Consider the following 15,242-nt stretch of genomic DNA (forward strand, 5'->3'; position numbering starts at 1 on the left):
GCCATTCGGCCCTTCGAGCCTGCACCACCATTTATTATGATCATGGCTGATCATCCAACTCAGAACCCCGCCCCAGCCTTCCCTCCATACCCCCTGACCCCCGTAGCCACAAGGGCCATATCTAACTCCCTCTTAAATATAGCCAATGAACTGGCCTCAACTGTTTCCTGTGGCAGAGAATTCCACAGATTCACCACTCTCTGTGTGAAGAAGTTTTTCCTAATCTCGGTCCTAAAAGGCTTCCCCTCTATCCTCAAACTGTGGCCCCTCGTTCTGGACTTCCCCAACATTGGGAACAATCTTCCTGCATCTAGCCTGTCCAATCCCTTTAGGATCTTATACGTTTCAATCAGATCCCCCCTCAATCTTCTAAATTCCAACGAGTACAAGCCCAGTTCATCCAGTCTTTCTTCATATGAAAGTCCTGCCATCCCAGGAATCAATCTGGTGAACCTTCTTTGTACTCCCTCTATGGCAAGGATGTCTTTCCTCAGATTAGGGGACCAAAACTGCACACAATACTCCAGGTGTGGTCTCACCAAGGCCTTGTACAACTGCAGTAGTACCTCCCTGCTCCTGTACTCGAATCCTCTCACTATAAATGCCAGCATACCATTCGCCTTTTTCACCGCCTGCTGTACCTGCATGCCCACTTTCAATGACTGGTGTATAATGACACCCAGGTCTCGTTGCACCTCCCCTTTTCCTAATCGGCCACCATTCAGATAATAATCTGTTTTCCTATTTTTGCCACCAAAGTGGATAACTTCACATTTATCCACATTAAATTGCATCTGCAATGAATTTGCCCACTCACCCAACCTATCCAAGTCGCCCTGCATCCTCTTAGCATCCTCCTCACAGATAACACTGCCGCCCAGCTTCGTGTCATCCGCAAACTTGGAGATGCTGCATTTAATTCCCTCATCCAAGTCATTAATATATATTGTAAACAACTGGGGTCCCAGCACTGAGCCTTGCGGTACCCCACTAGTCACTGCCTGCCATTCTGAAAAGGTCCCGTTTATTCCCACTCTTTGCTTCCTGTCTGCTAACCAACTCTCCACCCACACCAATACCTTACCCGCAATACCGTGTGCTTTAAGTTTGCACACTAATCTCCTGTGTGGGACCTTGTCAAAAGCCTTCTGAAAATCCAAATATACCACATCCATTGGTTCTCCCCTATCCACTCTACTAATTACATCCTCAAAAAATTCTATGAGATTCGTCAGACATGATTTTCCTTTCACAAATCCATGCTGACTTTGTCCGATGATTTCACCGCATTTTGCATTAGTCTTTACTGTGGAAGAGACTAGCAGCATGGTGGAAGTTCCAGTTATCGGGGGCATGAACTGTGTGAAGTTATAACTAGAGAGAAGGTGCTTGGGAAACTGAAAGGTCTGAAGGTAGATAAGTCACCTGGACCAAATGGTGTACATTCAATGGTTCTGAAAGACATGGCTGAGATATCGTGAAGGCATTAGTAATGATCTTTCAAGAATCACTAGATTCTGGAATGGTTCTGGAAGACTGTTATATTGCAAATGTCATTCCACTCTCAAAGAAGAGAGAGGCAGAAGATAGGAAACTATAGGCCAGTTAGTCTGACCTCAGTAGTTGGGGAGATGTTGGAGTTGATTATTAAGGATGTGGCTTTGGGGTATTTGGAGGTACATGATAAAATAGGCTGTAGTCAGCATGGTTTCCTCAAGGGAAAATCTTGTCTGACAAATCTGTTGGAATTCTTTGAAGAAGTAACAAGCAGGATAGAGAAAGGAGAATTGGTTGATGTTATGTACTGGGATTTTTAGAAGACCTTTAACAGGGTGCCACACATAAGGCTGCTTAACAAGCTACAAGCCCATGGTATTACAGCATGGATAAAGCAGTGGCTGATTTGACGGGTTAAAGAGTGGGAATAAAAGGAGCCTTTTCTGACTGGTTGCCGGTGATAAATGGTGTTTTACAGGGATCTGTGTTGAGACCAATTCTTTTTACATTACATGTCAATGATTTGGATGATGGAATTGATGGCTTTGTTGCAAAGGTTGCAGATGATATGAATACAGGTGGAAGGGTAGTTTGAAGAAGTAGAGAGACTACAGACAGACTTAGACAGATTAGAAGGACGGGCAAAAAAATAGCAAATGGAATACAGTGTCAGGAAGTATATGGTCATGCACTTTGGTAGAAGAAATGAAGGGGTTGAATATTTTCTAAATGGAGAGAAAATACAAAAAATGCTGAGGTTCAAAGGGACTTGGGAGCCCTTGTGCAAGATTCCCTAAAGGTTAATTTGCAGGTTGAACTTGTGGTGAGGAAGGCAAATCTGATGTTAGCATTCATTTCAAGAGGATTAGAATATAAAAGCAAGGATGTAATGCTGAGACTTTATCAAGCACTAGTGAGGCCTCACTTGGAGTATTGTGAGTAGGTTTGGGCACCTTATCTGAGAAAGGATGTGCTGAAATTGGAGAGGATTCAAAGGAGGTTCACAAAAATTGATTCTGGGATTGAGTGGTTTGTTATATGAAGAGTGTCTGATGGCTCTGGGTCTGTATTCACTGGAATTCAGAAGAATGAGGAGTGACCACATTGAAACCTATCTAATGGTGAAAGGCCTTGATAGAGTGGATGTGGAGAGGATGTTTTCTATGGTGGGGAGTCAAAGACCAGAGGACACAGTCTCAGAATAGAGGGGCATCCCTTTAGAATGGAGATAAGGAGGAATTTCTTTAGCCAGATGGTGGTGAATCAGTGGAATTCTTTGCCACAGGCAGCTGTGGAGGCCATCTTTACGTATATTTAAGGCAGAGGTTGACAGATTCCTGACTAGTCAGGGAATGAAGGGATACAGGGAGAAGGCAGATTGGGGATGAGCGGAAAAGTGGATCAGCCATGATGAAATGGTGTAGCAGAAGACTCAATAGGCCAAATGGCCTAATTCAGCTCCCACTATGGTCTTCTGGTCTTATACTGCCGTGCTACTCTTTCTGCATTTTCCACCAGGATCTCAGTAATAATATACACCCTCACATACACCTCTACTTGTTCCACATGCAGAACAAGTTAACTGTGTTTAGTTTTTTTTAAGCTCACTAACACATCTGGCAAATCCACAGACTGCCACAATTTCTGGTCTGCTTCCTCACACCGCCATTCTTTAGTCGCTGTGAAATGGATCACTGTCCTGCTTCTTCCTCAAGCAGTAATTTCCTAAATTCAAACCAATGGAATTCCTGTAGGCTCCTTAGCATTACTATAGGTTTAAGAGCAAATAAGGAGTGAGTGTGAGAGAGTGTGAGGGAGAGTGAGAGAGAGTGAGTGAGAATGAGTGAGAGTGAGAGAGAGTGAGTGAGAGTACGAGAGAGTGAGAGAGCTATCTACCTTTTCTGAAGGTAATATACTCACAGCTTCACACTTGTCAATGGTGGCTCATATAGCAACAGATTAAAGTCATACTATGTGATACATTTCGTTCTCAGATGTAGTTTCTTAAACAAGACTCAGTTTGCACCTATGTGAGAAACCCTGCCCATCTATTTAAATTACAGTCATTCATGGAAGTTAGAATTGACAAGCTTGACTCCTCTCTCATGCAAACCACATAATTTGCCATAATACTGCAGCAATACAAATTTTATTGTGTGACTTCTGAAAATTAACTGTGCTTCTGATGTTTATGCACAACCAGAAGCATACATAAAGTCAGTAGATTATCTAACTATGGGAAACATCAAAAGTGGCCATCCTCCTAATACAAAATATCTTGTATCAGAAATAGGCACAAACAATGTGCAAAATGAACACTTGATTTATCCCTCACAGTTCAAGATCACCAAGCATAATGAAGGTATTTCAGTGTAATCTTCAATAAAATTATATTTAGATGAGGAAATCATTGTCATTTATCAATTAAAATATAAAGTGATTAAAAAACTATTAACCGAGCAGCAAAATTCAGGTTTAACAATTTTGTTTCAAGCATATGCATACCTTATGGTGCGCCTCTGCACGACATACATATGCTTTTGTGGAAGTTGGCTCAACTTTTAAGGCATCTGTAAATCTGCGGATTGCTTCATAATAGTGATTCATTTGTAAGAGGAAAATAAGCCCAAGATTTATATGAGCTAAACAAACGGCTCTGGAAATAAAGCACCAAGTATATTAATCATACAGAAAAGCTTTGATTTGCTAATACTATTCAGCATGTAAAATTTTAAGTTCATTATTCAGCTAACATTTATTTATATTCATTGGATGTAAACCTGAAAACATTCACCTATAGTGAGAGCAATAGGGCTTTGAGCAACATCATGATTGAATTTTGCTAAGGCACACTGAACAACATATAATTAGTAAAAAAAAACAACCCTAATACTAAATACTCTTGGGTCAGAGGTGGTTTCATATGGTCACTTCTTAGGAATGAATGTACAAAATGAATGTCGACAGATAATATAATCATGGAAATCTTTACAAACAATCATTCTTTTGACTTTTGTTGCATTTCTTATTGTAATTCACAGTAACTTTTTACATGTTGCACTGTACTGTGGCCACAAACAACAAAAAATTAACAACAATGCCAGTGATAATAAACCTGATTATAGTCCTAACAACAGTTAACTTCAGTTAAAAAAAAGTGGTTGATTTATTGCACACACAGTTTAGATCCACTTTGGCACTATCAAGTTCAAGTTCAGCTTGTTGTCACTCAACTGTACACTGCCAAACGAAACGACCAAGGTGCACAGCACGTACATACACCTCACACACATAACAATAAAGTAATATTACCACGAGTAAATTAGCAAATAATAAGATGCATTTATAACACAAGTTAAAAAGAAAACAGCATAATTCTACTGGAGCTTCATACGTGATGGTACCTGGGTGGTGGCAGGGAGTTCAGTGCCTTACAGCCTGGGGAAGAAGCTGTTTCCCATTCAAACAGATCTTATTCTAATCCTACGGTACATCTTGCCTGATGATAGGGATTGTAGAGATTTTTCAAAGGATAGGAGGGATTATTGAAAATGCTAAGAGAACCTTTGATAAGTATCCCTAATGGGTGGAAGAGAGACCACAATAATCCTCTCAGCAGTCCTGACAATCCTTTGTAGGGACTTGCAGTCAGATGCCTTGCAACTCCCATACCAGACGGTGTTGCAGCTGGTCAAGACATTCTCCATGGTGTTCCTGTAAAAACTGGTTAAAATGGGAGAATGGGGGAAGAGCCTTACTCACCTCAATCTCCTCAGGAAGTAGAGGCGCAGCTGTGTTTTTTTGACCAATGAGGTGGTGTTGAGGGACGAGGTGAGCTCGTCTACTACATGAACTGCAAGAAACTTGGTGCTCCTAACTCTCTCCATGGAGGGCCAACATATGTGCAGTGAATAGTGGTCAGCCTGCACCTTCCTAAAGTCGATAATCATCTATTTGGTCCTTATCACACTGAGACTCAAGTTGTTGTGCTCACACCATTCTACCAAACACTCCATCTCCTCTCTGTAAGCTATCTCGTCATAGTTGTTAATGATGCTAAACACTGTTGTGTCATCAGCGAACTTGATGGTTCGGTGTGAAGTGGATCTAGCAGTGTGGTCATACATCAGCTGAGCTGAGCATGCAGCCCTAGGAAGCACTGGTGCTCAATCTGATGGAGCTAGAGATGTTTCTGCCAACACAGACTGACTGCAACATTTCTGTCAAGAAGTCCAGGATCCAATTACAGAGAGAAGCGTGAGATCCAGTGATGACAGTTTACCCACCAGTTCCTGAGGTATGATCATATGAATTGTCAACCTGAAATTGATTAACAGTATCCTGGCATATGAGGCAATATTTTGCAGATGGGACAGGACAGAGTGGAGAGTGTTATGGAATCATCAGTGGACCAATTTGAGCGATAAAAGAACTGGAAAGAGCCTAATATAGCAGGAAGACGGGATTTAATGTGATCAAAAACTAGCCACTCAAAGCACTTCATTATTGTTGAGGTCAGTGCCACTGGACGGTAATCATTGAGGTAGGTTACTGTCGCCCTCTTGGGGATGGAGATGGTTGCTGTTGTGAAGCAATAGTGGACTATTCCAGAGAGATGTTAAAAATGTTTTTTAGAACCTCTGTTAATTAACCTGCATAGTCATCAGCACATGGCCAGGTATGTAATAAGGCCAAGCAGCTTTCAAGAGTTGACCCTGTTGATATGTCAGTGTAATAAAGAGTAAGATCAGCAAACACTTGATCAGGAATCATGGTAATTAAAAATACAAAATAAATGTATTCAATTGTTCAAATATTTAAGAGGGAAGGAGTAAAAGAAAGTTCTAAAATTATATTTGACTGGCAGGATCTTGGCAGTCCATTGGATTCAGGAATAACCTGCTTCCACTCCATTTCTTCAGGTTTAGGGTTAATTGCTACCCCTCATGCACCACTACAATTTTGAGCTAACTGAAGAAAAGGGTGTTCAAAGAACAAAACCTTTAACCAATCACCAAGTTCATGGTCTGCTGATTAGTAGTGAACCCTATCTCCTGTACATTTCAGAGTCAAGGACCTGAGTCATAGGAAAAATACCGCCAAGTTTGGCACCCATAGTTAGCATACCGGCACTTATTAAAACAAATATAGAGAATCAATCAACATGTTTACCTCCAATTTCACATATATTTCACTAGGAAATTAAACATCTTCAGTGCTGCACTCATTTTTAATTAAATTATCATTCACATACTGGTGTAATAAAAAGCAGATAATTGAGGAAGGTCCAAGAACATCAGTTCCTAAAGATTAGATTAGATTAGATTCAACTTTATTGTCATTGTGCCGAGTACAGATACAAAGCCAATGAAATGCAGTTAGCATCTGACCAGAAATGCAAAGAATAGTGTTTTTAACAAAATAACTGAGAATAAAAAGTGCTACAGCACACAAATATAAAAGTACTGAGACAGTACAATATGGGTGCGATACTGCTTAGCGCTGTGATGTGAGGTTCAGCAGGGTCACAGCCTCAGGGAAGAAGCTCTTCCTGTGCCTGCTGGTGCGGGAGTGGAGGCTCCTGTAGTGCCTACCAGATGGGAGGAGAGTAAAAAGTCCATGGTTAGGGTGAGATGCATCCTTGATAATGCTTTTCACCCTGCCCAGGCAGCATTTATGGTAGATGTTCTCAATGGTGGGCAATTGGGTGCCGATAATCCGCTGGGCAGTTTTCACCACACGCTGGAGTGCTTTGCCGTTCAATATGGGACAATTGCCATACCACACTGAGATGCAGTTGGTGAGTATGCTCTCAATGGTACAGCGGTATAATGAAATATCCACCAAAAACATATACCTTCTGCTTACCACCTCCTATGCTTTAGATTGCTTGTGAAATAGTATTGAAACCTTGTGATAAATAGTAAAATACTGGTAGCAAGGGACATGAGAGTAGCAACTCAACTAAGCATTCTCAAAATAAACACATGCATTTATTATGATATCTTGGTAGTTATGACTGCTGGCTAAAATATAGGGAAAGAACTATCATTCTTTTCAGATTTTCTGGCCCCAATACAAGTTGTAATTTCCATAATGTAAGCCACATGCAATGCTTGGTGAGGATGCCATGAATCCTTACCAGTGCTGTGCCATGTCTGTCAATGAGGGGATTAGCCCAGCTTCCACAGGGAAGTTCTCACTAGTCAGATCAAATTGAGTTTATTATCATGTGCACAAACATGGCAAAGGACGGGTACAATGATAAACTTGCTTGGGGCAGCAGCACAGGCATACTGGTAAGGGCAACACACAAAATATAACATACATTAAATTTTACCAGTGAAAAACAATGTGCAAAAGCAATACCTGAATATATAAAAAAATATCAAAAACAAGTCCATGGCAGGGCAAGAGGTGGTCACCGATATAGAGGAGGCCACACTGGGATCACCGGACACAGTATACAGACACTTACAGACTCACAGGTGAAGTGTTACCTCACCTGGAAATTCTGTTTGGGGCTCTGAATAGTGGTGAAGGAAATGTGGTAGGGGCAGGAGTAGAACTTGTCCCACTAACAGGGATAAGTGCCACGAGGGAGATCAGTGGGGAGGGACAAGTGGACAAGGCAGTCATGTGGAGAGCGATTCCTGCTGAAAGCAGAGAGTTGGGGGGGAGGGGAGGGAAAGATGTGCTTAGTGGGAGAAGGATGTATGTATACAAAGACTTGTGGGATGGTAGGTAGGACAAGGTGACCCCTATTCCAGTTATGGCAGTGGGAGGACGGGCTGAGGGCAGATATGCTAGAAATACAGGAATTGCAGGTGAGGGCAGCATCAATAGTGGTGGAAGAGGAACCCCATTTTTTTGAAGAAGCAAAACAACTCAGATGTTCTAGAATGGAAGGAGTTACCCTGAGGACAGATGCAGTAGAGACAGAGGAACTGAGAAAAAAATACCATTTTTACAGGTGACAGGATGGGAAGAGATATAGTCAAGATTACTATGAGAGTCAATAGTTTTATAAAATATATCAATAGATAGTCTGTCTTCAGAGACAGAGGCAAGGGAATTCAGAAACGGGAGAGGGTGAGAGAGATGAACCAAGTAAATTTGAGGTCAGGGTGGAAGTTGGAAGTAAAGTTGCTGAGTATGACAAGATCATGCAGGAAGCAGCAGTAATACAGTCACCAATGTAGCCCAGAAAGAGTTTGAGGGGCTTTACCAGAGTAGGTTTGGAACATGGACCATTCCACATAGCCAATAAAAAGGTGGGCTTAGCTAGATTGCATGCATGTGCCCAAGGCTACACCATTTTGTGTGTTTGAAGGAAGTGGGAGGAGAAGAAAGAGAAATTCTTGAGGGTGAGAACCAGTTCCACCAGACATAGAAGGGTGGCGATGGAGCAGGGGAACTGATTATATCTGTTGTCCAGAAAGAACCTGATGAGGAATGGAAGTCTCTCTGGGCTGGGCATCCATTGTGAGGCAATCAGGGCCATTGATATTGTTACAAATCCATACTGATTAAGATCTGTTGATCAGAAATTAAAGGTCCATTTTCAAAGGGCAGTTCAGAGGTCCAGGTCTTGGGGATTGGTGATAAGGCTGGAGAAGTTTTTAGCATTGATCCTGATCTGAATGAGCAGACAGTGGGATGCATCTACTGTTGACCTGTTGTGGTGATAGGCAAATTGAAGAGGATCCAAGTCATTTCTGAATCTGGAGTTCACTCACGCCATAAGCAACCTCTTGGAGCACATTGTTATGGTGGATTCTGATGCTACCATACGGTGGTCATTGAGGTGGTCACCAGCTCTTCTTAGGCACTGATAAAGTAGATGCTCTTTTGAAGCAGGTCAGAACCACAGACCAGAGAGGGCAAGGTTGAAGATGTCCTTGAATATACCAGCTGCTTGGTCTGCACACATCTTCAGCATTTGGCTAGCAAAACCATCTGGCATCTGGGCTAGACTCTTTTTGTGGGTTCACCCTTCTGAAGGATGCCCAAACATTAGAATTGGAGACTGAAATCACTGAGATATCTGGAGCTGTGAGGGCATGTGTAGGAGTTATTATTCTCTCTTTCAAAGCATACATAAAAGTGATGTGTTATTACCTCTTATATTACCATTTTTCACTTTTGCCCTGCCATAACTGTTGATCTATGATTCCAGTTCAGTCTGATATTTTCTCTTTGCACTCACGATGGTCCTCTAGAAGTCATGCCTAGATTTCATGTATGACTCACGTTTATCCTGGCAGATGTGGTGTTTAGCCTTCAGCAGATTATGAATCTCCCAGTTCATCCAAGGCTTCTGGTTGGGAGAGACTTGCAATGTCAATTTATTTATTTATTTGTTTGTTTGCGGAAAAGACCCTTACAGCCCATTGAGTTGCACCACCCGGCTACCCATCTGTATAATACTAGCCTAATAACAGGACAACTTACAATGAGCAATGAACCTACCAATCAGTACTTCTTTGGACTCTGGGAGGCAACTGGAGCACCCAGAGGAAACCCATGTAGTCACAGGGAGAACATACAAACTACTTAAAGACAGCACTGGAATTGAACTCTGAACTCCAGAACATCTTGAGCTGTACTAGCATTACACTAACTGCTGCACTACCATGGCAGCCCAAATGGTAGTTGTTGTGGATACATACTCGTCTATGCAGTACCTTATGATGTCCGCAATAAATGTGGCAGATGCATTCAGGTCTCAGAATCAGAATCAGGTTTATTATCACCAGCATGTGATGTGAAATCTGTTGCCCAGTCTACTGATTCGATGCAGTTGTATTATTTGTTTTTCTGCATCCCTTTACCAACTCTTCATAACCTTCACCTCCAGTGGCATGCTCTTCAGTCTCTGCCTGTATACCGGAAGCAGCAGCACAGCCAAGTGGCAGGATAGAACGGTTGGTGATGGTGGTAAGGTGATCCATATATGATCAATGCAGACTTAGGTAGGCAAGTAATGAATGTTGTAGCTGCGAAGAAATTTAGGGCAAATAAATTCTTTTCCAGACACTTGCCATAAATAGCAGTACCAGAGGGACATCAGAGATTGTCGTGTACTGTGCTTCTCAGGTATATGACTCACCTCCAGCACTCTGGACACAGTGCTCCAACCCAAGGGCTGCTTCATCCATTGCATGGACTGGATAGCTCTTGCTCTCACGTATTCTCTTTTATTCTCCAGAGTAAAAGACATTAGCCAGGAGGATGGTAGGGAGGGATGGGCTTAGGAACTTGCAGTTAGACTTGGAGTTCTTTCTAGCAACTTTAGCAAAAGTTTAATGTAACTTTATCAAACTTACTTATGAACTTGTGCAGAACAGAGCTTTATCTGAAAATCTACCTACATGCATCTGTAAATGTATTTTTTATGATCACAACATCCTGCTATACATTAAGAACTTAAAGTACTGCAGGTCTATCCCATCAGCGAGTTGCTCATTAGTGAAGAAAATGAAGGAGCTGCACGTCGTACTGTGCCTGAGTCGAAGGAGGCGTGAAGTCTAACAGCGAGTGACCATCTTGGTCACTTTTCTTGTGATCGCAAGACCCTTTTGGACATTGTTAATGTGAAATGCCGCAAGTTCGATTCACTGATTTATTGGCTGACAGCAAGGATGTACAGTAGGGGAGCTGCATGGCCTGAGTTATAGCGAGGACCAGCCCTCAAGCTGCAGTGTCACCTGTTTACAGCCACCAGAAGTGAGGCATCGAAGTCGGTGCACTCCAGCTTGGTCAGTGTGGCACAGCTTCCAGGCTGGAGTCAGTGCTGCCCCCAGCCCCCCAGCCCCCCACCCTCCAGTGTTTGCTCACCAGAAGCAAACTCTATTGTGGTCGACTGCAGGTTTATGCGGCATTCAATGGACTCAGGGCCTCAGGCCATTGTGTCGCCTGTTTAGAGCTGCAAGGAGAGAGGCGTCAGAGCTGATATGCTCCACCAGGGATGACGTGGTGCAGCATCCAGGCTGGAGTCGGGGCTGTCTCCAGTGTTCACTCAGAAAAAGACAAGCTCTCACACACAGATTTCCAGCATCTGCAGATTTTCTTTTGTTTGTTAGAAGCCAAGGTCTACTGTGGTCGACTTCAGATTTCTGCAGCATTGATCGCTCAAGCCTGGACTCTTTGATTGCATGGTTGTATCTTACTGATACCTTTATGTGCTTGCTATTTTGCATGTGCTATTTGTGCTTTCTGCTGTGTGACTGTTGGTACTGTATTTTGCAGCTTGGCCCTGGAGTAATGGTGTCTCATTTGGCTGTATTCGTGGATACTCATGTATGGTCGGATGACAATTAAATTTGAAATGAATTCAATGTGGCTTGACCACGCTGTTTAACATTACTATGTGCATATCAATGCCACTGCCTCCCACCATATCACAGATAAGTAATGTACTGGGTCATTCTGTCTAACACCAACTTAGATACAGATATTGAGTTGAATAGGTTAGCCTAGTGGTTGAGGATTAATGCACAGAGGTACTCAGCACTTTCAAATTATAGCTAGGCCAGAAACATAGTAAGATTAAAGTTCTAGGCCCTGGAAGGGAGACAGTAGAATATTATTGATACAATGTGAATTGAATAGGGTAGGCTAACCCAGGGATTCAACTAAAGTATCCATGGAACTTAATCATTGGAGGTTATGATCATTTTTTTCTGTGATCAAGTGTAACAATTCCCCATCCTTTAGCCTTCCAGAGGCAGGTGTCTTCATTCCAATCAGAGGAATGTTGCAATAGTTTGCATGATTTGTTCCTGACCTTTTGATGATACTCACACCATTACATCACCAATTTAAAAGGGTATGAAATGATGTGGAGTCAGGAGCAAAAAAGTGCACAGAGTCATAGCAAAGTACAGCATGAAAACAGGCCCTTCAGCCCATCCAGTCTGTGCCAAACCATTTAAACTGCCTACTCCCATTGGCCTGCACCAGGAACATAGCCCTCCATATCCCTACTATTCAGGAACCTACCCAAAACTTCACTTAAATGTTGAAATTGAGCTTGCATGCTCCACTTGTGTTGACAGCTCATTCTACCCTCTCACAAACCTCTGAATGAAGAAGTTTCACTCATGGTCCCCTTAAACTCTTCACCTTTCATCCTTAACCCATGACCTCTGGTTGTAGTCCCACCCAACCTCAGTGGAAAAAGCCTGCTTGCAATTACCCCTCATCTATACCCCTCATAATTTTGTATACCTCATCTCCTCTCAAATTTCTACATTCCAAGGAATAAAGTCCTAACCTATTCAATCTTTCCATGTAACTTCGGTCTTTCAGACTCAGCAACATCCTCGTAAATTTTCACTGTACTCTTTTAATTCTTATTTCCATCTTTCCTATAGGTTGGTGATCAAAATTGCACACAATGCTCCAAATTAAGCCTCACCACGTCTTATACTACTTCAACATAATATCTCATCTCCTGTACGAAATACAGATTTGATTTATGAAGGCCAATGTGCCAAATACTTTCCTTACTATCCTATCTACCTGTGACACCACGTTCAATGAATTATGGACCTCTATTCCCAGGTCCCGTTGTTCTAGCACACTCTTCAGTGCTCTACCATTCACTATGTAAGATCTACCCTAGTTGGAAGCAAGAAAAATAAAGGAAATGAATTTCTTATCATTTGTTACAGTTCTATCTGAAATTGAGGTTTACAATTGATGTGTCAAGTTACTTAATGATAAATGATGAATACTGAGAAAGGAAAGCCTATCACTTTACCTTTGCACAAAAGTGAGTGCAAATCAAGAAAGAAGCACTTGGAATGGTATTTGGAATAAATAAAGTCTTTATTTTTAATAGGCAAATTGTTTATCCTAGTAGCAGATTATAAACTAATACCAGTGATATTACGCTGCCAATCAGCATTGCTACTGCAGTGTCACCAGGGATGCAAAATGAACAATCCCATCATAGTACAAATATATAATTCAAAACTCAGTTTCAATCCAAATATAATAGCTCTGTTCCACCCACCACATGGAAACTTATGTTGAAAGTGAAAATGTAATCAACAGGTTAAATGTAATTGACGTAACTGCACTGACTGCATTGTAATTCAAAGAGAGATTTGTGTTGAGAAAGGTCTGGGAACCTATATTGAAAAGAAGAGTTGAATCTGACCAGTGAATTGAAATCATCTTCAAAGATTGCAATGTGAACAGTGGTACATCAGGTGGGGTTAGAGCGTTAATGCCCATCTATCGAGAGAAAAGAATTAGCTAAGCTCCACACAGGTGAGCCCACTTTACAGGAACTTGCGTTATGAAAATTCACCCTCAGAGGATTCATAAATCACAATGCAAAAAAACAAGATATGCTAATAAAATTAACTCCTACAGGATTGAAATGTGTGTGTGGGGGGGGGGGGGGATAAATAAACACAAAATGTGAAAGAACCAGCAAATTTTGTCTTTTTTTTTCAACTCGCACAAATAACGTGGTAGATTTTTCAGCACAGTTTGTAAATTGTGCTATCCAGTAGTTTTCTTTTCAAGAGTTTTCCATATTATTTAGTCTCAAGATGTCTGGAACAGGGCCATCAAGTTTAAGTACAAATTGTAAATCTAAACGGCTATGTAAAGGAGTTTCACTTGGTGTAAAACTTGATACTTGTTGGAAGAAGTACAGCCAGGTGATCAGTCTTGCCAAAGTGCGGGCATGGGACAGTATAGTTAAGTGTTTTTGATGGTGGTGTAACAGTGATTGAGTGTGTTAGCTCCTCTAATTCTACAAGTGACATGTTGGTGGTAGTTGGTCAGAGACTTCTTAAAGCTAGCCAGGTTGCAGACATCCTGAAGATCAGAAATGTATCAAGGTGTGTAGTTTCATGACTGTTGATCACAATGCTCAGCTTCTCTGGTACCAGCTTAATGTCTGTCAAGGGTGGAAAGCACACCATTAAAGAATGATGATGGAGAACTCCCTCAGCAAGTAGATTTCAGATTTAGATCTTTAGATTGATTTATTATTTACCAAATGTACATCAAAACATACAGTGAAATGCACTATTGGCATTAACAACCAATATAATCTGAGGATGTGCGCCAGGCAGCCTTCAAGTATCACCCCAAATTCCAGCGCCCACATTGCATGTCCACAATGTTCAGAACAACATGTAATCAACATACAACAAGCAATAACAGCAAAACATGTCCCTTGCCTACCCACAAACACAATCGGGCTTCCAACCCCAGGACAGGCCACGAACCTCATGACTATGACCCTGAACTCACAGACCTCAGACCTCCGACCTCCAACCTCCAGACTCACTAACCTAAGGGCTTCGACCTCCTGACTTGTCAATCACAGGATATGACTTTGAACTCACCGACAATGGGGTTTTAACCTCCAAGCTTCAATCCCAGTACAGGCTGCCTCCAAGCCTAATTCCAGACCGTGACTGTGGACTCGCAGACATTAGCTTCTGACCTCTGGACTCTCCGAATAGGGTCCTCAACCTTTGGGCTTTGACCTTCGGACTTGAGGACTTAGGAATTGCCAATCATGCAAATCTTAATTCAGGGCCAATCAACCTCAGGCCTCCGGTTCCAGGAGTCGCTGACCTCAGGAATCACCCATCCTTGTTCTCGGGGCCTACAGTCCACAGACCTCCATCCTGGGGATCACTGGCCTCTGACCATGGAGTGCTCTAACTTCTGGTTCTTCATTAATGCCCTTGATCTCTCATACCCCTCAA

The 15,242-nt window shown here is 42.0% G+C and overlaps 1 protein-coding gene across 1 annotated transcript in view; it reads right to left on the reverse strand.

Annotated features, from left to right (window-relative positions):
* The window catches only part of ttc6 (tetratricopeptide repeat domain 6), a 323,626-nt gene that overhangs the window by 150,978 nt on the left and 157,406 nt on the right, over positions 1-15,242 (reverse strand). Inside the window, exon 18 of the mRNA XM_072279505.1 lies at positions 4,003-4,153. Within this exon, the coding sequence (XP_072135606.1) occupies positions 4,003-4,153 (151 nt within the window). The remainder of the gene's footprint in view (positions 1-4,002; positions 4,154-15,242) is intronic.

Source organism: Mobula birostris, chromosome 1, assembly GCF_030028105.1.
Source record: "Mobula birostris isolate sMobBir1 chromosome 1, sMobBir1.hap1, whole genome shotgun sequence".
In the NCBI taxonomy this organism is placed as follows: Eukaryota; Metazoa; Chordata; class Chondrichthyes; order Myliobatiformes; family Myliobatidae; genus Mobula; species Mobula birostris.